The sequence below is a fragment of the Lepisosteus oculatus genome, chromosome 5, assembly GCF_040954835.1.
Source record: "Lepisosteus oculatus isolate fLepOcu1 chromosome 5, fLepOcu1.hap2, whole genome shotgun sequence".
NCBI lineage: Eukaryota > Metazoa > Chordata > Actinopteri > Semionotiformes > Lepisosteidae > Lepisosteus > Lepisosteus oculatus.
The window spans coordinates 5,014,125-5,041,878 of NC_090700.1; the positions used below are offsets into that span (position 1 = coordinate 5,014,125).

The following is a 27,754-nucleotide window of genomic DNA, read 5'->3' on the forward strand; positions in this document are numbered from 1 at the left end:
CAGTTGAAATATGATGTGCATCAAATTTGTCTTTGACCATGGACATGAGCCATTTAGAGTGTCTAAGATGAGAGCTTCTGTGTAGGTGGATGAAAAAAAAGGTTTCTTGCACAAACTCCAAAACCAAGGTCGCCTTTAAACTGTTAATCCACATCATTCCTGCTGAAATGGTGTAAAAAAAAAATCCTCTCGTGCGCTCTCTGCAGGTAATCCATATGAGGACGTGAATGTTGGGACACTGAGTGAGCCCAGCCTGGATGTGGTGCTCAATGACATTTCCAATAACAGGCTCAGGACGAAGAAGGGACGATGATTTTGATCTGGCCTGGTGAAGGTTTGTTACACACAAGGAGGCACCAGATTCTCATGACTGATCATGACTGGAAGAGTCCTGCATTGTAAAACCTTTTGCCGCCTAACACCAGGTTACCACAGTGCCAGTGTATTAATATATATGTATAGATACAGATAAATGCAAAGATAGGTGCTGAATATGCTTTGTGCTGACGTCAACGTTCTCCAGAAACTAGTGAAACCACACTCTGCTTTTTTATCAATCTCGACACACTAGGCTTTTTTATAAACCCAGTTTCACTTTTAGAGAACTAAAATGAAGCGTGTGAACCACCAGGGCAGCCTTTCAGCCACAACGTTGTTGTGTGTTTCCGAGAGAAAGGCACAGGCCGAGAAGCCCGATGTGGAGTAAGGAGCCCGGCCGCTGTTATTCCAGAAATTCTGGATTCAAATTGTCAATTTGTTGAGTTCTGCCTATTCAGGAAAACATCGTCCCTTTGCTTCTTGGAACATGAGGATCAACTTCCCCTGCTGTGGGCACATTCTAGGCTCCTTGGGGATTGTAATGCTGTCACAGGCCCAGGTCAGCCCTGTTGACATCTTGGGTCATACTCAACAAGTTCAGTGTCACACACAACATGTCAACAAATAGATGGCCAAGATTTGTAGGTTTCCTGAATTTACTCCATGGTTTTCATAGAGAAAGCATAGCCGACAATGAAAACAAGTGACTTCTGGATAGTGAATGGCAGGCTGCTGTGCTTGAATATCCCCTGGTCTGTGACACAGGTGGACGTGCCCAGCACACAGGGGCCATGAATGTCCTCCGACTCATTGGAAAGTATGAATTTCCAAGCTTGGGCCCAAGATTTATAAAAGTAAACTTATTTGCACACCTTGTACTGTACTTGAATTTAATATTGTTTATGGGTTTTGTTTTCTATTTTGTGTTTGTTGTCCTTTGAAGGATTATTGAAACCTTATTTATTCTACTGGAACCTGTACAGGTATCTTCTACATTTTGTCAACTAGCATGTTGCACTGCAGTAGTCGACATTCAGAGTTTTGCTTGTAACTGACTATTTTTACAGAACGACTGTACCAATAAATGTTATTTAATCCGACAGATGTTATTTATTCAGGCTGATTAATCATTAGGAGCTTGATGGTTCTTCTGTGTATATTCCACACAGTTTTGCGATGAGATCCCACCTTACGCTTTTAATTCCAACCTGGATTCCCGGTTGCTATGGCCTCTGCAACCGGACAGACAGTTTCGCAGTCCGGTTGCCAGGAATATGGGAAAGGAGAATGCCCCTCTAGGAGTACAAACCCCAGTAGATGATGTTGAACAGGAGGTAGGCGGCAGGGAAGAGGAGGCGGGAGTAGGAGTCGATGACGTGGCTGTTGTTCATGATGTAGTTGACGTTGCTCTTGATGGAGCGCTTCCTGCGCAGCCGGTGGCCCTCCACAGGCTGGGCGTCCGCGGAATTCCGCGCCGGGGGCTGTTCCGGGTTCACGGGGATCTCCGGGAAAGGCGTCAGCTCGATCTCGTTGTCGTGGAAACAGCCATCGAAAGCCATGGCCTGCGTGGTGTTGAACGTGACCGGAAGCTGGAGGGGGGGATAACATCAGGCATGATGGTCACATGACAGAGGCACAGCCATGAACACTACGAGACTCTGAGCGACCCTCCTGTGGGGCAGGTACTAACCCAGGGGCTGCGGACAGCCAGGCAGGGTTTTAACAGCCTCAGATGTAAAAATCTGAAGATCTGGCAGAAGGGTTCACTCAATCGTTATTGCTGCTATGTGAATAAGAGTTTAAATGAAGAGAAAACCATATTGTACTTTACTTCCCTGCATTAAATACATTTCCTAACTATATTGTGAACACTTTTGGGGGCATCTTCATTGCTGGCAGATTTTCTGATTGGGTCTAGAAGGACTACATGCTTGTCCTTATCTTCCCCATGGAGCCCAGCGATGACGGCGTCTGGCCCCTGGGCAGTACAGCCAGGGGGAGGCTGTGCACGCTTCAGCTGGATAGTTCCTGTGTGCCTCGTGTGTTTGGCTGTGCTGTTGTAGGTCTAGCGTAGAGGCAGAGGTGAGGGAAGAATTTGAATAGTCCAGTTTAGGAAAATAATTCATTCATTTAGGCATTTCATAGGTCAGGAAGACTGAAGGGCTGAAGAGTGAAGGGCACCCTTTCAAAAAATAAAAGGAGAGCAAAGAGAGACCTTTCCCTTCTCCATCTTCTTCATCTCCTCAATGGTGGTCAGGTAGTTGACGGCAGCGTACTCGATGACGGAGAGGAAGACGAACAGGAAGCTGGCCCACAGGTAGATATCCACGGCCTTGACATAGGAGACCTGGGGCATGGAGGCCGACACACCTGTGATGATGGTGGACATGGTCAGGACAGTGGTGATTCCTGCAGTGAACAAAGGCAAAGAACACACCTCTGAGCTTTTCTCGTTCGAAAACATACTTCAGTTTTAGGACAGTTTTTTGGATTATCAAGAATCCTTCCACTTTAAAAAAAAACTGAGCATCCTCAAGCATAAAACACAGGCATGGCCTGTTTTCCTGAAGCATTTTGTTTGAGCATTTGTATTAGGCTCATATCTGAATGTACAAGTGCACATTATCAGACTGCTGTGTGTGTCTGTCCTTGTGCTTTGCAGTTTTGTGCAGCACAGACTTGCTATCAGCTATCCATAGTTATTTAACTTCACAGCTAATTGATATTCATGTATATCATAGTTCTACTTGCTCTTAAACACCATAACTCTGAAGAGCATTTATTATAACCAACATCAGGGCTGATTATATGAAGGTGACAGGAAACCTGTGAAGTTTTCTGTATTTTTTACAACTTTTTTTGGTTAAATGAGAGTTCATCCTGGTGCAAATGTTTCTTGACTCCTTTTAAGAGCTGCCTCCTGCTGTTGCCAAGCAGTATGCAAACAATGTGTTACTGACTGCTGGTCCCTGTGAGAACCACAGCATTGCACACCAGTTTACACTGTAGGATGTGTTTTGTTAAGTGGATTCATCACCTCAAAATCTACGGTTGCCATGTACGGTAGCAGACATTGGCTTCACACGTGTAGTCTTTTGCACCGAGCGTTACTCTCTGTTGTCCGAGCACAGACTTTAAAAAGCTTGATGATTTGTATTAAGAACTGGCTGAACCACATTTCGAACAAGTTAAAAATGTGTGGCCAAAACAAGGGCCAACAAAAATGTTGGTATGACCAAAACAAACAAAGCACAAAAAAGTACTGTAATATACTGTAGGTGTGGCCAAAACAATGGCTCATATAATTGTCACAAATTCAATCCCATATGTAAGTTTTGCCTAAAGAACAACATTTATAAAGTTTCTAAAAAGTGTGTAACAGCCATGCTTTGTTAACCATTGGATCACACATCTGCCAGTATAAGAATGTCACCATGAGATGACTATTCTTGGTTGCCTTGGGGCAACCTTGTTGTGAAAGGCGCTATATAAAAATAAATTGAATTGAATTGAATGAGATGCTCTTAGCAAGCAAGGACCTTCCACATTTCAGCTTTGCCTGCTTTCGTCAGGCCGAGGCGCTGAACCCCTGTGGTTTTTTGATGACTTGAGACACAGCCCACAAACTTTGGAATGGGACTTGGGCTCAAGAGACTTCTGGATGATCTCCAGCCAGTGTGTCACGTTATGGAGAAAAAAGAGTAATGGTGTCGTGTCATCAGCTTGGGTTTGGATCAAAGTCTGCAAATTCGGGAATGTTGTTACTGGGAGCTGTGTTCATTCTGAGAAGATCTGGTTCCAGGTAATAAAAGATGTTGTTGTCTGGATGCAAGTACTGGGAAAGGGGGGTGGGTTTGCGGGGGTATTCCATTATTTCTTCCGCATCATTGTCAGAATGGTATACTACCTAGAGAGACCCTGGCCGGAACTGCTCTTCGGTCAATCCAAAATGAAACCCAGGACAACATCACCATTAACATGGTTGGGAAATAGGTCTGCAGCATAAAGAAGAATATATGCCTCCTAAGTATAAAGTTTATATAGAGGCGGTTATACCATCCTGTAACATAAGAAGAAGAGAGAGAAGAGACCATTAGCAGTGCAGACTGGCCGTGGAGAGACCTGAAAATTATTCTGTATGCAGGAAAAGCACACCACAAAGGCAGAGTCCTGCAAGAAGATGTCCAGCTGCAAGATATATACTATACAAACAAGAGGCTGAACTACAACAACATCAAGGGAAGTCATGGTGAGACAGAAGCAAAATAGCAGCCGGCCAGTTTAGGATGCTTTATTTTAAGTCTTTGAGTGACCTTTTATTATCAGTGCAATTACTGCATCTATACTATGTCACTACATAAATGCAGGAAAATCTGTTTGTACTTTATAGTTATGTTCTTACTAAGGCATAATTACTGTTTTTTGTAATAGAGGCCTGGCCTAACTAAATAGTACAAGTTTTGTTTTGTAAGGAGCCTTGAAATCAGATAGCCTAAGTTCCAAATTGAAATGAAAACACTGAATGGACGTGATAATGTTCAGATTCACCTTACAGTATTTCATGTACGGTAGAGTATTTAGTAATTCCTTGCTTCTGTTTGATCCTTATTTTCATGCGAATTACTGTCAATTGATGCCTGTGTCATAACACCAGCAGAATAAAGGAAGCCTTGTGTTAGTCATTCCTCTGGGGGATGATTAGCGAAACGTCAGAAAAAACAGATGTCTAAAAAAGAAATCTTAAAGCAGACCTGAGGAGGTACACAGAAGTAAATCTTGTGCAACAAGCTCTTTCCAAAGCATGCAAAGTATACCTCCGGCAGCCCTCACAAAGTGATCAGCAGAGCTAAGTGACATGTTTAGCTTTGAAACTAGGGAGGTGGAGAAGTTCCAAGAGATAAAAATTAAACAGGGTCAGGAATGCTCAAGGCTGAACATCTGTCAGGAAAATAAGCCAATTCTGTGACTAAGTGGCCTCCCTTCATATTTTCAGCTTGAAATACAATGTAATTTTGTTGTGTATGTGGCTCAGACACGAAGGTACTGGCTAATTAACAGACATACCAGTACTGCTGTAGAAAGCGAGCCCGTTGGAAGGATTAAATTCTTCAATAAAGAACTGAGACAGCAAAATCTCATCAGTCCTTAATGAATCGTTCCCATTTTTCCAGTAGAGCATTAAGTCATTTTCATTATAAGCATCTGGAAGAGAGGAAAAGAAGACCAAAAGTTCAAAGAGAAAGAAGAAACCCAAGTTTACTTATTATATACAGAACACGGATGTAGGTCCCAGTAAAATCTTGTCCTGTGGGCAGGCTTGTTGGTATTGCCCTGGTAACTGGGCTGTGAGCTGGGCAATCAATTTTGCAGACAGAAGGACTGGATCTGGACTAGGGGGGCACTAGGAGGTGGATGATTAACCTAAATAGGCAGGAAATCGTCTTAGCTGCAGAGATTGTAAAACAGATTTGTGAGGGGAAGTGACAGTTCCCCAAGTTATGACCTTGTATATTTTACCTTCATGGATGTCTCTAAAACCTCCACAATTCAAGCAGTGCTAGTCTACTGCCAAAGTAAGACACACGGTGCAAAGATCTGAAATCTAAAATCTCACATCTGAAAAAAACAGTCTAAGACTTTGTAAGAAAACGAATAAGATAAAACCTCTTCCTGTTGTACATCTTAGGCTAAAGAACAAATTGATCAGAATGCTGGACGTCCCTTCAGTTTCAAACTTTTTGAACTTGTGAAACTCTGAATGAAGATACGTTATCACTCCCCAAACACTAGATGGCCCCTAAAAACCAAGTGTCTATCCAGTTAAAAACTATTAGGCAAATACGCTATACTGACCTTCGTGTAAAGATCTGTTGTAGATTGTACAAAACACATATATGTTAGGTGATGAGAATGATTAGTGCAAACTGGGTTTATTGTGCAAGAAAAGAACATGGGACCAGGTAATTACCCTCAGTTTGTTTGCAATGTGCTCAACTATATAAAGAGGTGTACTTAAGAGGTGTGCATAAAACATACTCACAGCTCTCCAGCTCCAGAGAGCAGTTCTGTGTGTCGAGAGGGAATCTGCTGAAATCCATGGAGCACAATGCAGTGACTGTGATCCTAGAGGACACAAGATGAGACAGAGGTGTAAAGTTCAAGAGACTCCTGCCCAGTTAGTCAACTGACTGCATCTCGCTGCTCTGTACAGTAAGTACAACTAAAACTTTGCCAAGAGTCTTTTCTATTCACTTTTTTATGATATGGATAACGTGTTAGGTAAACAGGAACTTCTGAACAACGGTTTATTGGTGTTTGTCCTAACTAAGGCATGCAATTTCACCAGAACGTGTACCGAACAGTTTTGTTAAAGCTGAGCTACCACATGGTTTATGATCATTTGTTCTCTTGTATAATTAATCTCCACAAAATTGTTTCTTATAGTTTCTGAATAGTGTCTCGTGATCAAGCTGAGTTTGTTGCAAAGTGGCAAAACTGATGTTCGCTTGGTCAAAGGACAGACAGAAAGGTGTGGATTGGGTCACAGGACTACCTGAAGAAAGGGTCCCCGCTAAACCCAGGCTCAGTTCCAAGTCTGGCCTTCTGACAGGCTCCTAAACTAGGCTCCTGTCTCACATCACCCCACTGGTTGCTGTACCTGACGCTGTAAAGGATGTTGCCATCAGGGTAAACCCTTAGCATAATATTTTCCATGGTGGTGTCATGAATGAAGGATCTCTTGGAGTGGACAAAGAATACGTCTGGGACCCAGATCTTCTTAACCAGCCTGCTGTCGAAGGTGCGGCTCTTGTTGTTGCTGGAGGGGAAGGCCAGGCGCTCATCCTTCCAGTAGTGACGCAGGTAGAGGGTCATGGTAAAATCCTGCAGGAACAGGTCAGATCAAGTCACCAGGAATGCGAGTGCTGTGTTTGTACAGGCCCAAGTTACACCAAGACTGTGCAGGGCCCCCTCAGCTTCCTCTCACATTGTAGGAGGATGATTAACTGGTGCCCTGCTACAATCACAGTCTTTAAAAGATATATAAATTTTGTCTGCTTAGTCTGCATAATTTCTATGACTATACACAGCATAAAACAATACAATTACCACAGGTGTACTGATGGACAAAAGAAATGCAGCACCCAAATCTAATGTATTTATAAAGATAACACAAAATCACAGAATAGGTGAACAAAATATAAATCAAGCAATTACGCACTTTTTCTACATTTATGGTAGTGGCACCACTATAGAGAAAATACTTCAAAGTTAGGTTTGGTTATGACCTTACTGAGCATTAGCTGAAGCACAGGCCTGATCAGGTTCTGGACAGACTGTTGTGGGATGTACTACTACTCATCCTGTCCAGCTGCAGGCAACTGACAAATATTGGCTTGGATATGGCTGCCTCCTCTCGATGTCAAGTTGGTACTACACAGCTCAGCATTGTCTTCTTGTAGTTACGCCACTGTAATCCCAGCATTGCATGGTTTTGCATTGTCCTGATGGAAAATCGACACCTGTTGAATGGCTTACAGGATTGAGAAAACCATTGGCTCAAGGATTTCGTCAGTGTATTACTGAGCAGCAACCCTGCCCTCTATCTGAACCATGTTATTCTTGTGTTAAAAAGATTCCTCCCCATATCTTCATGCTTTCATCAACCCAGTGGTTGGCTTGTACAACGTATCATCCACCAGTGTTTCTATGGGTTGTCTTCTAACAGGTCAATGGAAAAATGGCATTTCTCAAGGAAAACACCCCGATGCCTTCTCCGTAACCACCTCAGATATCCTGTGGCACACAGCTGATGGAGATAATGATTTTGTCAAGGGTGAGCTACAGTCATTATATATGGAAGGATATTTCTCCCAGTGACCTCTCATGGTGTTTTCTGCTGTCTATCACGATTCCACAGAATTGTGAAATCTGGTGCAAGGATACTCTGCCTTCCAAGATGTAGCCTGAGCCTTATAGAGCCAATCTACAGTTTGCTGGTGCACAGGATCTCGTTCTCTGAGCATATTCTCTCACTTACAAGGTGCCTTTAATCCTGTAAACGTCATTACTCAGCAAGGGTACTGCTGTAGCTTTAGTTATTCTTGTGTTAATCAAAACCATGTCTTCTTGAATGTGTTTTATATGGATCACTTACTTCGTTTTGTGAATTTTAACAGAGCTCAGATACTGAGCACTCAGAATTTCGATAAAAGTGACTCGGGCTATGTATTGTTATGTCAAGGAACAACACGATCAACAAACCTAACTGCTTGCTTAGGTTTCCTAGGTCATACGTTCTAAGAAGAAGGGATATAAACAATTCTGGGACCTGATGTATTTATCTATCTTGTACTGTGCAGGGGCAGGAGCTGGATAATTCATCAAGAGGCGTTCCCAGGTGCAACAAAAGAGTCTTTATCAAACAAAGGCCAGCTGGAACAAAAGATACTGTAAAGCAATGGAGTAGAACATGTAACTAGGCAGGCTACAGTGACAGTCACCCATCCAGCAGCTTAGACAACAGAACCTCCAACATCACAGTCATGCCAGCCAATCAGCTTCAGGCTCTGGTACAGCGGTGCTTCACTGGGGCGGGGCAGCACTCACCATGTTGACTTCGGAGATGCTGTCAATGCTCTCTACTTGAACGTCGATGCCCACCGGGATAGCCGTGCCTGCAGGGAGACAGGAAAGGAAATGGGACTTGTCACCAGTGTCATTGTCACCATCAGCATGGCTGCCATTGCTTTTGTATAGCAGTTCTTTGCTGTAGGGAAGTGGTACCCAATCCTGGTCCTGAAGACCCACACACCTGGTGGTTCCCATTCCAACCCACCTTAAATGAGATAATCGAAGCCTTACTTGATCTGAAATGTGGCATCAATTGAACATTCAACACTGTTGAATTCAACACTGCTGAACAGGTGAAAGGGATGTGGGAGCCTGGAACAAGTGCATCTGAGCTGTTGAAGCTGATACCCTGGTTTGCCCTCTGATCAATTACACCACGTGGGATGGATGGGCTCCTCTCTGCTGGCACTAAGCAGATCAGAGCTCCGGTGAGCCCACTAATTTCAACAGGGAGCCAATGCTTTTTACTCACTAACTGTGACAGTGGGAGGTCTGACATGCATGCAAGGTGCAAGGTTTCCAGTGAGATGATACAGGGCCCCGTTTCAATAGGAACCACTACAGTATGTGTCCCAACAGTATCCCAGTGAAGGGCTCCGGATATGTTTAAAGCCCTCAAAGATCATGTGTTCTTCCTTCTCCACCAGGACACCCAAGTATAATCCAGATTAAAACACATCTGTGTCCTCAGCAGGCATTGTTCGTATTCAATGAAAAAAAAAATCTGGGTTATGTTTTTTTTTAGATGTTTAGAGCTGAGAGCCTAGGATGACACAAAGACCTACTTTATTTTCCAGGGGATGTGCGAGCCTGGAGGAGAAATCAAGCCAGAGAAAGAACACAAAAATGCCAAGTAGCATAGTTATGAGGTACAGACAATGCAGGAAAAACGTTGTTCTGTACAACCGGAACAGAATAAAGATCATTTTCAGGGTTGTGGAAGTGGGGAACAAGCTGCCTAGCCATGCTGTTAAAGCCTGGCTTCTTCCAAGAAGCAGCTGGATGAAATTGAATCAGGTACTAACGTCCAGGTTATGTCATGCTGACTGATTTCATTGTTTGTAACTTTGTAATTCAAAATGAAGGTGTTTCTTTATGGTTCAAGCCTATGAGGGCCCTCACTACACCCATATACAGTCAAGTGTTTTTCCTTTTTTCTTTTTATTAATTGCTTCCATCCCTGGAATCAATCAAGGCCTAAGAAGAAACACAGGAGAGAGGATTACAAGTGAAAAAAACGTAAACACAGTATAATCTCTGGCCCGCTGCTCTCTGGCCTGCAGCTGATTATCGCCTGATAATTTTGTGGTCTTGTGATAATTTGAATGATCACTTCTTGTTTGTAACTGTCCTTATGTTTCTCATGTGACTGCTTTTTCTCCTTTTTCATACTAGTGCAAAGCCTTGTGTCATCTTCACGGTGCTCAGCTCAAAATTTCTCAGGTTCAAATTTTTTTTTAACACGGGATGGCATTGTGCTTTCTGTTTTTTAAACTACAATTCAGAAACAGAATGCAAATATGTTTAAATCATGTTGTGAAACTGTTAGAGCAGGAAGCTTTTACAGTAGTGTTCTAATTTCTATGCTTCAGAGGGTTTCAATAAAAATGTGTTCCATTCCATATGATGAAACATTCCTTTTCAGAACTTGTCTGAACTGACTGTGGAATGCTCCTGTTGTGTAGTTCGTGACATTGAAATTTCTTCACCTCCTTGGGAGGAGAAAAAGCAAATGGCCCTACATGCATTAAAGCAAGAGCAATAGCCATGGCCTGCACTCAGAACCTTTGCCCTCAGCTACAAAACTAGGAATTATTCAAATTAAAAACCAATCGCACACAAAAGCCAGGCGATTGAATTCTTCTGCAGCCTCAATTTAAATGATATTGCAGTACCAGTCTCTGATGACCTACTGTACCACAAACCACGGTAAGCCTGAAAAACCGACAGCTCGGTGAATTTCCTACGGGCAGGCAAACAACGACAGCCAGGTCTCAAAAGATTAAGTCTCTCTCCTCGGCTTTGCTGCAGAGCTATTGTTGGTTTTGCTGGAAAATAGGTCACGGCTATCTCTTCTTTCAATTGCAGAATTTGTACTGTACCATGCAAAGATTACACACAACTAGACTGCTGTCAATGGTGCAAGTTACAGGTTATTGCAGGTTACGGTAGCTTGCCACACTGGTCTCCCTGCACCCACAGAACCCCCAGGTCTCCTATAGGCCCACTGGACCCATTGTTCCAATTGCATTAAAGCTGAAAAAGCCAGACCTTTGGCTGGGCACAATGTTTTCGTATACAAACGCCCCAAGGCACAACCCGAGGGCCCAACGTACCCCCGAATCCTGGCCGCATGGCGAAGTCATGGTCCTCGATGCGCAGGAGCTGCTCGGATTTGATCAGTGTCGACTTGGTGCTGTCGGACTTCTTCAGCTTGAAGTCTATCCGACTGTGAGGGGCAAAGGAACAAAAGAACGAAACAAACTGAGGTGCGGAGATAATAGGATCACAACGCGAGGGGCGTCCAAATGCAGCGACCGCGTAAACGAAAAGAGAGGTGCACACTGCGAGCAGAGAGGGCTTTGCCCTCCCTCCGCTGGGCCCGCTGCCCTGCAGGTTTTATAGATCCCACAAGCTGCAGACCCGGGAAGGAAACTCCAGGTGGTCCAGCTCAGCAGAACGTGGGTTCGGATACTCGGCGGCTCAAGGTGGGAGGAGAGCGGAGAGGCCTCAGAGCCCCGAGGAGCTGGCCGAGAGAAGGGGCCGGGACGTGGCCCGATCTTCCATCCCGCTCCGGGTCTGGGCTGATAGGTCCAGCAGGGACCGGGGTCTGCAGTGCAGCAGGTCCTGCCCAGCTTTAGGCCGAGGCTGACAAACACAGCGGGACGGCCCCAGTCTCCAGCCATTTCCCACATGGAAACACATCCGAGCAGTGAAGGAACAACCGAAGACTATTCATCTACGCTTTCCAAAAAGATACTCCTTGTAATACAAATCTACAGAAAAAACACACAATGAAATCAATATTGTAACAAGACACAATAACGTGATTGCGCAATACATATTTAAACGCGTTTGAACAACTTTTAAATTCAACAAGTTCATATCTGATGACAGGTGGCCTCTCTGAGCCTGAAATATCATCTGGCTCTCATTTATCAGAATTAAGAAATAATAGAGCATATTCTGCTCAGCGTTGCTTTTATATTGTTACAAATGTTGGGTTATGAAAATGCAGAATATCAGAAACTGACAGAGCAGTTTAGTCAATCAGTAAAATAATTATTCATAACCCCCCAACTTGTAAGTGATTTCTCCAGAATATACCTGAGTGGTGGGTATAATCAGAGGCACATACATTCTTTGTTCTCTGACACAGCTGAAGCGAAAGGAGTAACAATCCAGGCACACTCAGTTAAACAAATGTCTGTTAACAATGACAAGACACAAACTACACTAATCACAACATAAACACACAACACACAAGTTACTGTATTGACGGTATATACAAACAAGGTGTTTCAGAGGCTTGACATTCTAATCAACCCAGAAACCCCCCCAGAAAAACCCCTTGGGCTCTGGGCTCCAGTTCAGTTTCAGAGAGGGACACCGAGTGGAGAGGACTCCCAGATTTGACCACCGATTTTGGGGGTGGGTGGGAATGGGGGTCACACCGCACCGGGACAGTGGGATTGGGGTGCTCTCCGGGTGTCCAGGGAATGTGTCCCCTTTTCGGGATGGAAAAATAAACCCAACAAAGCTGGAGTGGTAAATCTGCAGACCTGCACCGAGCACGTCACACACAGAAGAAAGGGTCAGAAAAGAATATCAAAGGGCAATTTAAACGACGTTAAGCAAGGGGGAAAACGCGGGCAAGTACATTTACCTTGATAATCCCCAACCAGATTAAAATGGCAGATTCTGTTATGAGTGCTGCTAACTACAAAAGAGATTGTGATGCTGAATTCCTGGAGACATCTGCTCCAAGCTTCAGTGAACTCCCAGGCAGAGCGCCCAGAGCTCCAATTAAACTGTCTGATTAAGACAGCCCAGAGGAGAAGGGTCATGGGTTTAATAACCACGTCTGAAAGGCTCTCACAATCTAACTGGGCTGTGGAAACAAATGTTCGAAATTCAGCCTCTGTGCAGATAGATGCTGGCATAAGCTCTGACACTCTTTGTCCAGAAATCAAGGCTATTTACTAATTTAATACACAGTACATTTATTGTCATACTATTTTTTCTAGAATCTTTTGGTTCACCACACATTTTGTTCTGATGTTAATTAAGATGCTTTAGTCAGCTAATTTAAGAGTGCTAATTACTGTATTCCTGCAATTATATACTAATATTATGCTAATAATGAGCTTTCATAGAATAAAAGCAAATATACCCATTTCCTCCAGAGGTATGAGCACAGTAAGTACTTCACTCACAGCTGTTCCAGTAGGTGACAACACTGTATAAGTATGCTCGCTTCTGTTTCTGATTCGGAATGCAGATTCTTTCTTGAATGTTTTATTAGGGTCAAAAAACCTTTAAAAAACACTTCAAAAACGTATTTCAGGAGAGACGGCAGTAGTATGCAGGACTGTGAACTTTGAATACCAATCTCTGAGGTTACTGCTGCTTTTTCAGCAGGCTTCTCATCTCAAGTCTGACTCGGGGTTACTGCCCCCGAGGATAAATTATTGAACTAATGCCATCATGCCCAAAGTATGCTTTGAACTTGATTGCATTAGAGAATACCTACACATTCAAGTTTAACATCTAACTGGATATTTGGAAGTTGGCCGAAACAACACACGTATTAAACTAAAGGAATTTGTTTCCTACAACTCTTATATGATGAGCAGCAGACAACTGACCAGTGTTTGCCATTCTGCACATTACAGCTCTACTAAACCTATCCCTGTGCTGATGTAGCTATAAAGTAAACTTCAAAGGGAGGCTCTACAGAGAGACCATAGCACCAAACGCATACAGTACATAAAGGCCTTTCTAGGCATAGACAGTGCATTTAAATACAATGTCAGAAACATAAAACACCCATACCTTCAAGTGTAGCATAACGGTGTCGGTATCTTGGCTCTTATTGTAAAGAAACTCTGCAGACCAGCCCAAAGGATTTTTCAGTGGTCAGAGCCCTACATCCGAATAAGCACTGCTCACCTGCCATGCTTGCGGTGCTCTCCCAGGACCACATCCTTGTTTTTCTTTTTGCCCTGGAAGTGGCTTCCGCTCAGCAGGGCGCCTGGCCAGAGCCAGGAGAGAAAGAGCAGTCTGAATGCCAGGTGCATGGCGTCCATCACTGGGCAGGTGGCGCGGGGCTGCTCTCAGCTCCTCCTACGGTCATCGCGCTGGAGTCGGCCGAGGTCAAGCCCTCCCCCGGCGACGGAGGCTCTGGCCATGACCAAAGCCGCCGGCGTCCAGAAATTCCCTCTAGCCCGTCCGGGAAATCAGCCGCAGCTCTGCATCCCGGCGTCCGGCTGGCACGCTGTGGCACCCCTTCTGTGCGGTTGGCCGAGTCAGTGTCGCCGCCTGGGCCTGCGCCCGCCTCCGCCCGGACCTCCTAATGTGATTCGTCTCCCGCCGAGTCCCGATTAAACTGAATAGCAATTTATTCCTGTAATAACAAAAGAATGACGTTAAGCCCCTTTAATCTTCTTATCTGTTGCTGTGCCGCAGCAATCTTTCAATAACCTACAAAGTCGGGAATAAAACGGAAAAAAATAAACAATGGCACTGTTCTGATTACAAATTCCACCAAATAACAAAATAACCCACTTCTGCCAGTCTCCCGGGCTTTGTCGTTTGGGAACTGTGAGCTGGGACCTTATAACAGTGGGAACAGGGCAAATACAGCCATGGCTACACTGCAGCAGCTCACTTGATCCCTCCTGTTCTCAAATGTTTTGAGTTTTTCCCAGCTCAGCACCCCCCTGTTCTGGGGGAGAAGTATTTTAATCACTGCAGTGATACCAGTGGATACCAGTGGTATGGATACCAGTTTTCCACTTGACTAAGGCGGTGTGTAACAGGGCTACTCCACCCGCATAATTCTGTTCCAACTAATTCCTTAGTCACTGCAATGATTGTTTCATCACGAGAACAAGTGAGCTGCTGCTTTTATCAAAGTGGATGTGTATTGAGAAATCCTGGGCTAAGCAATTTGAGGATTTTAATTCAGGTTCCATTAAGGACTTATGAGGCTGCATTATTATCAGTATTACTGCGGCTGTTGAGTTCTTGCTCTTGCTGTTTACATAGCAGACATCCGTTATAACAGATAATGTACAAGAGTACCTTTTTACACAAAGGGAAAACACACAAATAAGTAATCACATGATCCACGAGGTTCTCCATTCCAGCCAGCAGCGTTGAAATAATAGAAAGAAAGCTGAAGAGGAGAGGGAATACGAGCCTGGGGCAAAACCTCTCTCAAGGCCTTCCAAGACTGTTGGATCAGTGGCAGCTGGGATCATTTACAGTACAGTAGTGTTGCCTGAAGATATTTTTTTCTTTACATTCTGTCCGTTATTTCCGACTTATTTCCTGCCAAGAAGTCACTCCCAGTAATCACCCACACAGACCAGCCTTTAACGCACCGACCTTCAGAATAGAATGAAGAGTTGTAATTCCCAGTTTTGACATTTCTGTCGTCTGTGACTGGACACAGAGTAAGGACAATCTGCTCTCGCCACAGCCTCACAAATCATAGCCTGTGAAACCCTACCTTTTTAGAAGGTGTGATGATACCATCACAGAGCTGGAGCTTAACCGGTTCCCAAATCCTGGCTCTTAACTCCCTGAAGCTTTGTTAATACAATCAAATGGTAAATCACACAATCAAATAAGCTAAGAAATAAGTGCGCGTACTTGATATCTGGCTGGAGTGGTGAGCTACTCGGGTTTTTTCACATACCAAATGAGCTCCTACTCGAAGTTGAATATTACTTGGTGAACGGAAGAATCATAAAAAATTAATATCTTAATGTCTATCACTCTGACGGCCTGTGTAAATGAGATCAAATCAACATGAACGTGTAGAGGTGCTTTTTTAGCGGAAGAAGTGGTCCTGAAAATAAAACAGAAAGCTTTAGGCTATAGACTGCATCTCACCAGCGTCATAAGATCCGACTGCCTTTCATTGGCATAAACACAGTTCGTGGATAATTTAAGTTAATATTCACTGATTCACAAAGGGAAAGAAAAATATCACGGATCAAATTTAATTTCACAGCAAATTAATCCACAGTCTCTGACCCAGACTTCCAATCTGTGAAGGGGATTACGCTCTGATCTCTAACTGTCTTATATCTCTTAGCACTTACTGTCACATGCCAACAAGTGACAAACGTGACAATGCTGAGAAAAAAAGCTGCAGAGCTTCACACAGCTGTGATTCACTCAACACAAGCATGATGCAAACTACCCATCAGCTTCCAAATGCATGTGGTTGATGCCATGATATCTGAGCCATTCCTGATGTTTCCCAATGCATTCCAGTGGGAGCCTGGATTAGATGGACATCAACAGATCTTACACAATCTAAAAGTGAAAACCGTGATCCCACCAGACATATTCCACCCAGCAGCCATGCTTCTTCAATCAGAATTAGTTGTAAAAATTCTCTGAGGAACAAGTTTTCAGGTGATGTGAAGGGTCATTGTTTTTCAGGTATATACTGTATAATCAATGTGGTGGGTAGAATCAGATCAGGTAGTGATTTTAAAGGCACCACTGGTTTTTAACAGACTAGCTGATTAGAAAGTCAGTTACCTTGACAACCCAGGCGTGACAGTATATCTGATGCAATACTTGATGTAGTAATTAGGCATACAAAACACACAAAAACACTGTCAGCTGGGACCAATTACTGGTTGAGCTGCAGTGAGTGGGGCTGTAACCCTTTAGCTACTACCAGCAAGAATAAGCCAACTACAGATTTCATGGAACAAAATGTTGTAACAAACTAAATAAATCCATTTGTTTAACCATGGAATCCTTCAGAAAGGACAAACCAATCAACATCTTGCTGATGCCCATGACCCATGATGCCCTCCCTACATTTCCAGCTACAGCACTCCCAGAGGTGCTCTCCTACTGCTTCTGCCTGACAGCCTTCCAAGACTCATTCAGTGGAAAGATACACAAGAGTTTCATGTAGTCCTCATATCCCTAGTGCTACTTCAGCAATTTGGTCAAACTATAATTAAGGAAGAAGAGCATGATTCTCAAAGTGAGCTTGATTGAGGTAACTCACACAGGTGAGGAGAACCACAAACTGTCCTTATAGAGGGGGCTGTCAGGAACCCCCTGCTTTGATGAGCGATGAGCCATCGAGTAAGAGAGAAGGTGGGGTGGAGGGAGAGATGTGAAAATGAAACGCAGGCAAGGCAGCTAGAAGCGTGATATTTATCTGTAGGTAAGTGGGAGTGGGCAAGATCAGGGTCTGACCACCTCCCAAACTTTTGGTCGAAGCTCAATAAAAATTTCACAAATCAACCGGGGCGCCCAGCTGTGTGTGTCAGTTGGTAAAAAGGATTCCTATCACCAGTGAGAAAGCTTTACAGTCAGAAACGGTACACTGCATACAGTGGAAGAAAGCAAATTCAAAATATCATTCGTGAAAAGGTTTAATAATCTACCAATGGACATGAACGACAGTGGGGCTCTATGGCAACATTTAACTGCTCAGTATTATTGTAAATCTATATACAAGACTGCATGTGTGTGGTTTGGTTGCAATTTTAGTTTTCTGCAGAGTAGTTGTGGAAGCTGTGTTTTTCCTCAGATATCGTTCAATGTTAAGATACTATAATTCTTGCCTGGTTGAATAACCTCAGCTCCCTCTTACCATTGTTTTATATTTTGAGCAAGATGTTTTGACAATCCTGTTCTTGCCTTAATCCAGTTCAAACTACAAAATCCCTGTGCTGGGAGCGTCATTTGTGTACACTGTCGATTCTCTCTACAAATCCAAGACCAAAACAGGTCACTTTCAATTTCTTTGTCGGCTCACCTAACAGGTCTGTTGGTTTGTTGAAATGCAAATTTTCAGACATGTTGCAACCTGTTCATTTTGACTGAAGGCTGCCTTGATTCTTTTGACATTTTATTACACTTCATTTTGAGATATGTTTTACAGTCAAAAACTACACTGCACTAATGGACTGATGTTTGAATATCTGTGGCTTAGTGTAAGGTGCAAAATAAGTGATTTTTTTAGATTCCTCAGATTTACTGTAGTTATTTGAAAGAAATAATGAAAATAATCAAGACATATACCCAACATGAGGAAGGATTCCGGCTGTTTCTTTTGAAACAGTACCAGATTTCAGCATGAGTTCTTTTGTTTGTCGTAGACAAATAAAATCGCATTCCCCAACACGTACCTTAAATTAGCGAGGAACAAAACCTCCTTGAGGATCATTCATTGCATCATTAACAGAAACGTGAGACACCAGAGCTCAGAGGATAGCCTGTAACCCAATAAGTGGGTGTAAAAGCACGACAGACAAAAGTTGAAATCTGAGAGCTGGGGAGGTACCCAGAAGAAGCTGAAAGGACTGGTCTGAAAAGCAGCACACACACTGTTTAACAAAGCACAGTAGGTTTGGAAAATTTCAGGACCAACAGCATACACGGTGAGTTATTGATTTCCTGACTTCCTAATTACTTTTATAAGACGGACTTGTGCTGAGATCACAAAAGGCCTGAAAGTACCTTGCAGAGCTAAAATCAGGAGAGTTGCTGTGGAACGAATGAGCTCTGATTTGCTGCAGCACATCCGCATGGCTATCTTCTTGTCCCATAAGGAGAATCCACTGCCTTTCATGATCTAGCAGGCAAAGTTCATTTTCTACCAAACGGCCGAAAAGAGTTGTCTGTTTCATGATTTAAAAGAATCCAGAAATAGATGCTTTTCAGGTGTGATGTTTCTTCCAAAATGTTCATATCTTGTCCTCTGAGATATATTAGCAGGAAACCATACCAAGCATGGGGAGAAAATACAAAGTCCATGCAGAACCCAGGGATCTGGGCTCTTGCATCTGCACTCATCTAGTCAGCTGTGTATTGCACTGGAGTTGTCTGCATGAAGTATGTTCCTCGATTGCATAACAGCAGTGTCCACAGCTGTGAGCTGAGAACACAATCTTCTGGATATGAGTCCAGAGCCCCCAAGCACTGCTGCTTGTCCTTGTGTGCAGTATTTGTGATCTGTATTCTTGTGTTTTGCAGGTTGCACTTGAGAGAGATGATGGATTGGGAGAGAAGGATGTTGATGCCTTTTAAACTCCTGTTTTTCTGGATCTTCTGGGTTTTGAAAGGCACACAATGTGAAATTCCCAGTAAGTAAAAGGTTCAGTTTTACTTTCAGGTGGTTAGCGGGAAAAACCTTTTGAACGCTGAAGAAATTGGAACCTTTTCACTGTTTTTGCCAGTCAAAAGGGATGTGACTGGAACTCTTGTACAGAGAAAATACACTCAAAAAATGAAAGAACCAGTATTTAGATCTCACTACCTTTCTCCGGTTTCAACAAAATTGCTGTCTGCCTGATTACTGTTTTAGGAGAAAATGAAAAGTCAGCTATAAGTTGTAATGTGCTGTGCTACTGTCTCAGCTCAGAAGCGGTTACACCTGTTCACTCTTCATCTGTGGAGCAAGGCTGTTCTTTTAAGCTTACAGTTACAGGAAAAAGTTCAGGTCTGTACTCCAAGGAGGCATGCTGTAATCAAGCTTACCAGAAGCATAGCGAGGATTATAATATGCAACTAAATATTATGCTACCAAATTGACATTACCAGAGTCTTCTAGTTTCAGACTTTATTCATTGAAGACATGTGCTTTCAGTACTACATGTCGCAGAACTCCATAATAAGTGGTGAGCCTCAGGTGTCCAAGCCCTCCACAAGAATCCTTGTCCTGTATTGCTCGAGTATGGTGGTCACACTGAAGATGCTGCTTTTCCCTTGTCATAGCAGCAGGCGAGATGGAAGATAAGCAACAAGTGCAGCTTAATTCCACACTAAAGTGTAGAAAGAAGGGACAACAGCTTGGTTGATAGGCTGTGGTTCTACTTTTCAGCATGGAGTCAGCCTTCACTTGTTACTTTGCACCTCCGTGCCTGAGATGAAGTTAAACTGCTTCACGTTTTACGCTTCACCCAAAGTTCTTATGTAAACTAATTGCAACTTAAATGTTTTAAGGGGGGACTCCTGACCAAGATTTGCTACTTAGCCAAGGAGTTCCCACATCCTGCCCCGGTTTAAGTATTTACAGTCTTTGTGCCCGTGGTATCAGCGTGTGCCCTACGGAGAGGCGCCATTCCTCCACCATGGGCTCAGGCACCCCTTTCCCAGAAGCCAAAGGCAAAGTCGGAAAGCAGCTTCTTACCTGGCAGGCCCCAGCTGCAGACCCCACTCTTTCCTCGAAGGACTTCAGCAGAGGAGCAGCCTTGGCTGTCTGATGGCCAGCTCTTCGCTCACTGAGGGATCTGGTCCCCTTGCGCATCTCTGCATGGATGCTAAAGCCGTAGCTCCACCCTGGGGGCCAGCAGGCCCCGCCTTCAGCAGGGAACCACAGCTGTTCGGTCATCGGCAAAGAGAAAACAAGCCCGTATTGGACAGCCAGGGAGGGGAGATAATCTGCCTTCAGGGCCGTCTGGCCGAGATGAAGTCCAGAAGCTGCCAGTCTCACGTGCGTATTTTTGCCCTGCCGAGGCGCATAGCGGGAGATCTTAATCCACTTTCTAGAAAAAAAATCCAGAGGAAGAAGGGGCTATGGCTATCCTCTCTGGAGACCACCAGGCCGCGCTGAGGCTATGGGGACACCTGGGGCTTCTGGCTCTGCTGTACGGAGGGACGGGCATCAGCGTGTTAATGTTTCACTTGGCAAAGCTGAAAAGCACGCTTGGCGGCCGACCCAACCTGTTCAATGCAACACACGAAGCAGAAGGTGTCGTACCTGAGCTGCAGAAATATCTTGCCTACAGACTGGACTCGTTGCTTTTCTGTCAGGCTCCAGAGCTGGATTTGTTTTTCTGTCTGTTCTTTCCCTTGTGGGCATTACTGATCCCACTCACTGGAGTGGAAGCATGCAAGCTGTTTTCTGGTACTCCGAAGGACAGAGGGGAGAGGTGTGCAATAGACCCTCCCCTGTAGCTAGGACAGGCCCAGTGGATCTGCGTACAAACTTCTAGTAATTGTCAAAGTAAAATTCAGGATTCATTCATTCCTCTCTAGCTTCAGCCCATGACTACTAACCAAACCAAAACGAACAGTGTCATTTTTATACTATAAACACCACTAACTAAAACCCATGTGAGTACGTAAACACTAACTCTTCACAAATAAACTAATAATTAAAAAATCCCCACCCAAGTGCTAGAGGCTCTGTGGCTGCCCCTACTGCAGCCCCTTCATGGGCTAGCCTGCCACAGGGCACACACCTGTTCTTAGCCTGTTCTGTTTTACTGTGTCTGTTTCATGGGTATTTTTGTGCTCTACATCAGAGCATTCTGCTGTTGTGGGTCTGCCTGCCTGAAGCATGATTTAGGGCTTGGGGGAGTTTAAATGTAGGTTTGAAACCACAGCAGCTGATGTTCTTTTGCACTTGGTCTGGCAGGCAGATGACAGAGCAGCTGGAAACTGCCTTTTGTTCGCCTAGTTAAGTTTTGTGGCAACACCATCATGTTAACTCATGTTGCTTTGATTTTAAATTATTGCTTAAGCCTTTGGGAACTTACTGTTGTATGATTTGGGAATAATTGAGCATAATTTGTGCTGCTTTTGTAGATGCAAATGTTACTTTAATGTTAACAAGGAACATCAGAACGATAACAAGACAAACCAGGAAAAATGTCACAGATGTGGCAGGTTTCCTCCTCTCTCCCTCCTCCCCATCACACACCAGACCCCACTCCAATGAAACCCTACGACTCTCTTTCATTGATTCAAGTTCCAGCCCCACTCCGGATCTTCTTTCAATCTAAACACGCGATGTGAGGGAACACGTTTCTCTCATCCTCATAGTCTGTCTGATTAGCCCTTTGCTGTCATTTTTGTCTGGTACTGTTTTAGAAGATAGTAACTTAAAAAGTGCTCACAGGTTTTAGAATGATGGAACGATCCTGCAGTTCCACATTCCTAGAGACATACTGTATTCCAAGACAGTCACAGTCACAGAAACGAGTGTAAGCCAGAGGACTGGAATTTCTTTCACAGCTGTTGCCTTAAGAGAATATGCTGCATCTTCTGGCCAAACACAATTTCCAACAGCGAGCTTTACAGAAAGACTGGAAACCAGAACATCATACAGGACATCAGGACCGTCAATTTTGTTGAGTTGGCCATGTGCTGAGAATGGAACTTGACAAGATGCCAAAATGTGCCTGAGATGGAGAGTGGATGGCAAAAAAAATCCTGGAAGGCCAAAAACCACCTGGCACAGGACAAGCTACCCAAGGTCCACCTCTCCTGTAAGAAGCACAACAGAAAAGGGTGCAAGAACTCATTGTGGCGAAGAGAATTAGTAGCAGTATAACAATAGCCTTGATTCTGGTACCCTTCGTATAAATGGCCTGGCATCATGAACTGTATACACTTAAAGTCCATGACATGGGTATTTCTAGATATTATTCTGTAGTTATCCAGCAGCTCATAATTCAGAAGGAAAGTTATTCACTTTTGCACAAGTTACACCAATCAGAATTCAAACCACTCCTTTAAATTAGGGTCTGTCCGGGGTACTGAATTAATGGCTGTTATTCTAATTTGGCACATTTGAAGTCTTTGAAGTCTCCATCTGGTCATTGTGGATTTTAATAGAGCTATACGATGACACAAAATTAAAACGGAACAAAGCGCTTATGGTGCTGCCGTATGCCCTTATGCTTCTGGGACAGAATCTGGGTTGCCACAATGCTTATCAGGAATATGTGTTTCTGATGGATGAAGTGCTCTCTTCCAGGTGTGATGGTGACATGTGGGTTCTCTCAGGACTGCGTCTTGCCCTGCAGATTCCGCCCTGCTGGAGACGAAGTCATTCACTGGAAGAAGGACAGTCTTCATGTGCACAGCTATTACCACCAGGCTGACCAGCTGAGTAACCAGGACCTGCAGTACAATGGCAGAACAGCGCTGTTCAAGGACCAGCTCCTGACACTGGGCAACGCCTCTCTTCTGCTCAGACACATAAAGGTTCAAGATAAAGGCCGATATCAGTGTTCCATCAGCACTCAGATGGGGAGCAATGAAAGCTCTGTGATTGTGAAAGTAGAAGGTCAGTCATTTTAGTTTGTGACTTTTAGGCTTCAACCAGCACACTATTTTAGTTCAGGGGTGGGCAGTCCTGATCATGGAGGGCTGGTATGTCCACAGGTTGCCTAGGTCTCTTCAAAGCACCAACACCAGGAAATCTAGGAGAAGCTGTTCAGTCAATCCCACCAAGACAATAAAGAGCTGACTGAGCTTGATTAAAGCTGGAAGAGCTGGAATGAAAACCTGCAGACCTCCAGGACTATGACTGGACCCCCCTTGCGTTAGTTAATGGTAACAGTGAGTAATTCTGTTTTGTGTTTGCAGCTCCTGTAAGATCCCTGGACATAGAGTTCACGAGTATGAGCGGCTTTGAGGAAGTCATATGTTCCTCCAGGGGCATTTACCCTGCTCCCCACATCAGGTGGTTTACAGAGCCTGCGCTGTTGGAGCCCTTAAAACCTACAACCAGAAAGACACCCGACGGCCAGGGGCTGTACAGTGTGGACAGCAGGCTAAAGAAACTAAATATATTTTCAAACTACATTTACATTTGTGCCGTGAACTCATTAGATGGAAAACAGAACTGGACTGCGTCCCTAAAAGAACAAGGTAGCGCTGTTTTCTTCAAGATATTTTAAGACAAAACTAAAATAAAAGAATTGACTATTTGCTATTTTTTAATTAGCCTCATGTATTCCCATGACTTTTATAAATAATGAAAGAGAATAATAAAGAATAAAGAACACTCTGATTTCACACAGAAAGATTAAGAAATGTGCTCTGAATCTGAATTTCTGAATACAGCAATGTCCATATTTTTCACATACTGTAATGCTTATTTGATTTTAATTCATGGAATATATTTCCTGCATGTTTTTTAAGCAATTGCTGGCCCTGAAGGACAGGAACTGGCGATTCCCTGTGTCACTCCCAGTAAAAACCTGAAGAACTTCATCCTGAAGTGGAGCTTCAGATCCAGAGAGAAAAGTTCTGACATCCTGTCCTATGACAGCAGGAGTGACACTGTCTTAAAGCAGTGGCAAGACGCCCAAGTGACCAAAGACAGTCTGCTCTCTGGAGACGGCACCCTGCTGCTTCTGAACCCCAAGAGCACAGCCCACACGGGCACCTACACCTGCCGATATTCTGTGTTTGAGACCGTGCTCGTCATTCACACCGCCGTGAATATCACCACGCCTGCAGGTGCTGACACACAAATATAGAATACAAATATCTTTCATTTGCAGAACCCACGAGGTCTATCAAGCAAACAGTTTGAGATTCAATGTTATCGCATAACTGTGGTCATTCACTGTCGTTTTCGGAAGTTTTCCCCTAGTCTCCCGGGCAAATGTTTATACCTGAGTCTTTTTTTTTACTGTTAACCGAGAAGACTCGTGAAGTTTGTTTTGTGAATTTAATTTTCATTAGTGTAAATCAGAATGCACTATGCCTGTCATACTTCCTTGTTGTTTTTTAAGATTGTGAAAGCCTTATCTTGCATATACTTTATTGGAATGACCTCTGTCTTTCTCACTGACAGGTATAATAGGGAGGACTGAGAAGGAATCTAACACTGGGGTCATTATTGGCGTTGCTATTTCATCACTTATAGTAGGAGCATTAATTACTGCCATAGTAGCAGTAATAATATACAGAAAAAGGAACAAAGGTATGTGGAAAGTGTAGCAATATTATTCAGCATCCATTTTTACACATTTCAAGAATGAATGTTTTGTTATCCGGAAACATTCATTCAGAAAATCAGTAAGAAATTGTTTCACATTTCTCTATGGTCTACGTGCATGTACAGCACATGTTCATATATTGTATTTAGATGTTTCTTACTTATAGGAAAGCAGAACACAGTTGTTTTTGTGTTTGTTATTTCAGGTAAGCCAACATCACCCAAGAATAAGCAAGGTGGGAAAGATGAAGGTAATGAAATCTTCTACTTATACAATGTAAACTCAGGAAAGCATTCCCTCGGTTGACATGTACTATCATCGGTCTTCCAGAACCTGCAGGTGAAAGTCTCCAGCTAAACCGCCTAGAGGAATGACATGGAAGACTGGATTTTCTCTTACCTGCTGAGAAGTCACACAGTAAGGACACCGTCACGATTGTAGTCCCTCCTCCTTAAGGGCGCTCTGGCTCGTTCACTTTTTAGTTGATTTTGTGCACCTGCTCCCTGTTCCAGCCTCCCTGCAAAAGCCAGACGCTCACTCTGTTCCGGGCTCTGCGTTGGTTTCCTGACCCAGCTGAGTCCGGGACCTGGAGCAACTGGCCTGGTTCCGGTCCCCTCTTTCTTCCCCCCGACCCCTCGCCATATCCCACTCCAGTTTTTAACTTTGTCATGTCGGTCTACAACCCCTCGTTTGATTCCACTCCTGCTTTTAACTTTGTTCTGTTCGTCTAGAATTGATCACCCGGCTCTGGACCTTTGCCTGCACTGGACTTCCCTTTGGACTCCCTTTTGGACTGTTCACCTGGACCCCCCCACCCCCGGTTCCTCTACCAGCCCAGTTCCTCGTCTCCTCCCAGTGTGTGTTCACTCCCTTCCGGATTGTGTCCTCTGCATAGGGTCCTGAAAGAACATTTCGTAAAAGACACAGGCGATGGGGCGCCAGTCACCCAAGATTCACGTATGAGTGAGGACTTCAGGGGATGCCCGAAAACTCCTGAAAGTTTCAGTTCAGCAGTCACCGAGTCCTTTCAGAAGGAGTTGCTCAGCTACTGCTGGTCGAATGCAAACTTCCTTTGCCAAGTTCTTTGCGACTCAACCCAAACATCCATTCTGACAACCAAGAGCCGTCTGGGAAGACTGGCACGGAGCAGCCAGAGGTTCTGGATTCTGGTCTGCACTGGCCTTGAGCCGAAACCTAGGAAGACAGCTGTAGATTCCACAGCTTGCAGGATTCTTACTGTTTCCTATTTCATGTTGCACTTTATATTGGAATAACTTATGCCTGCGGGTCCTGTATAAGGAAGCATCAATAGGACATTCGGGCTGTTGAATGCAATCATGGCTCAGGCTGGACGAGTCCTTCAATCTGCAGGTAAAAAACACTGGGAGAGCACCCTGCCTGCATGATTCAGCCGAGAATATTTCTGTTGCATGTGGGGCACTGAAATGATTGGTCAATGTGCGGGGGAGCTGGAGAGAAGGACAGAGACAGAGGGGCTGAGAGCAACAGTCAGACGTCACGTGAAAGGGACCGAGAGCTGGGCTCTCGGCTGGGACCGAGAGACCAGACGTGCTCTCTGGCGTCTGAGGGCACGTCTGGTCTCTTCCCTGACACAAGGCAGGATGAGATCAGCCCTTCCTTCCTGCTGCTAGAACACACTAGGTCTCAGCAAGGCGCTGTGTTTTGCTTGACCTACTTACTGGCATCACAATCGTGTTTTTCACATTTAAAAAAAATGGATTATTACTTTGTCTCTTGTGTTCTACAATGTTCCTTCCCTACAATATCATCTCAAGTTTGTCTCAAAGAATGTGTGGTATAGGCGGTACGCGTTTGAATTTACCTGTTAAATTAAAGTGGGTAGTAGGATAAAAGTTAAATCACTTCTTGAATGATACAAAAAAAACCACATTTGATCCCCACCTCTTCAATGTGCCTGACAATTTATTCATGACTGGCACAGCACATAATTCATTGTGCTGTATGTCAGTGCAATTATTGACTCAATAAATAACAGCATCAATTTGTCACCATGAACTTGGTCAGGAAACGAGGATGGGAGATGGACACTGATGAGCAGTGTTAATACTTACATGCAATGGGTATGGAAGCAGCAGCATTCAGTTCGAGATGCACAGAGAGACAAGCTGAAGACTGGCTTCACAGTGCCTGACTCATGCTAGTCCCGGATTCCCTTACCTGAATTGGGATCAAGCAGTGCAAGGTTAGTGGATCTGTAAAACTACTGGCTGAAGTATGAAGTACAGAGTGTTTTCCCCTAACTGGGACATTGACTTCAATGTGCTCAGCTGCTCAACTGTCTTAAACTCAAAGAGCACTGAAGGAGAAAATGAATGGCTGCTACCCATATAGGACACTTTATTGCTAAAATCTGCAGTTTATAGAATATCTGCCTCATGTAGCTGCCTCTGGGTGAATGAAAAGTCCAGCATGACTTGATAATGATGATGATTTGCTCAGTTCTCTAGATATACAGTAATGCATTAAATACACCTTTAAGAAATGCACACCGACACAGCAACCCGATACACTGGCTAAGTCAATAGTGAAAATATTTTAACTGTGTATACTTCCTCCTGCCGAGATTTTAAAACAGTTCAACTGTTGCGACAAAGCTGGTGTTGACAAATGCAATCCAAAAAAAAAAAAAATCAAGGCTGATCTGAGACTCAGAGCTCAGGGAACCGGAACGACAAGAACCTGAATTATTGGGGAGAAAGCAGACCTTATACTCCAAATCACAGTAAAGCAATAAGTGTAACACTTGCAGATTACAGCCCCCATCTGTGCACAGCCTGTCAGGAGTCAGTGCACAGAGAGGCCATCAGGGA

General features: G+C 44.0%; 3 protein-coding genes across 9 annotated transcripts in view; 2 read left to right on the forward strand and 1 right to left on the reverse strand.

Annotated features, from left to right (window-relative positions):
• adgrg2a (adhesion G protein-coupled receptor G2a) overlaps positions 1–1,418 on the forward strand; it is a 34,473-nt gene extending 33,055 nt beyond the window's left edge. For all 4 annotated transcript variants that reach the window (XM_069189913.1, XM_069189915.1, XM_069189914.1 and 1 more), the window contains one exon: positions 207–1,418. In XM_069189913.1, coding sequence (XP_069046014.1) covers positions 207–313 — 107 coding nt within the window. In that variant the 3' untranslated portion in view covers positions 314–1,418. The remainder of the gene's footprint in view (positions 1–206) is intronic.
• Positions 1,402–20,532, reverse strand: LOC102698397 (gamma-aminobutyric acid receptor subunit rho-3). 3 transcript variants are annotated; one of them, XM_006627752.3, is made up of 10 exons: positions 20,351–20,532; positions 14,122–14,575; positions 11,286–11,398; positions 8,926–8,993; positions 6,977–7,200; positions 6,359–6,441; positions 5,383–5,520; positions 4,226–4,378; positions 2,534–2,727; positions 1,402–1,907 (listed from the first exon to the last, which is right to left on the reverse strand). In XM_006627752.3, exons 2-10 carry the CDS (start codon positions 14,256–14,258, stop codon positions 1,614–1,616), a joined length of 1,404 nt encoding a protein of 467 aa, XP_006627815.1. In that variant the 5' UTR covers positions 14,259–14,575; positions 20,351–20,532; the 3' UTR covers positions 1,402–1,613. The 3 variants fall into 3 exon arrangements, with proteins under 3 accessions (XP_006627815.1, XP_069046018.1, XP_015197150.1); XM_069189917.1 differs by lacking the exon at positions 20,351–20,532 and adding an exon at positions 14,737–14,804; XM_015341664.2 differs by lacking the exons at positions 14,122–14,575; positions 20,351–20,532 and adding an exon at positions 14,005–14,083.
• On the forward strand, positions 18,460–26,776 carry LOC102699130 (programmed cell death 1 ligand 1). Of its 2 annotated transcripts, XM_015341665.2 has the most exons (9): positions 18,465–18,599; positions 19,195–19,304; positions 22,925–23,236; positions 23,539–23,823; positions 24,097–24,417; positions 24,758–24,886; positions 25,108–25,152; positions 25,233–25,319; positions 25,634–26,776. In XM_015341665.2, exons 2-8 carry the CDS (start codon positions 19,211–19,213, stop codon positions 25,274–25,276), a joined length of 1,230 nt encoding a protein of 409 aa, XP_015197151.2. In that variant the 5' UTR covers positions 18,465–18,599; positions 19,195–19,210; the 3' UTR covers positions 25,277–25,319; positions 25,634–26,776. The 2 variants fall into 2 exon arrangements, with proteins under 2 accessions (XP_069046020.1, XP_015197151.2); XM_069189919.1 differs by lacking the exon at positions 24,758–24,886 and having other exon boundaries at positions 18,460–18,599.
• The last annotated feature ends 978 nt before the right edge of the window (positions 26,777–27,754 follow it).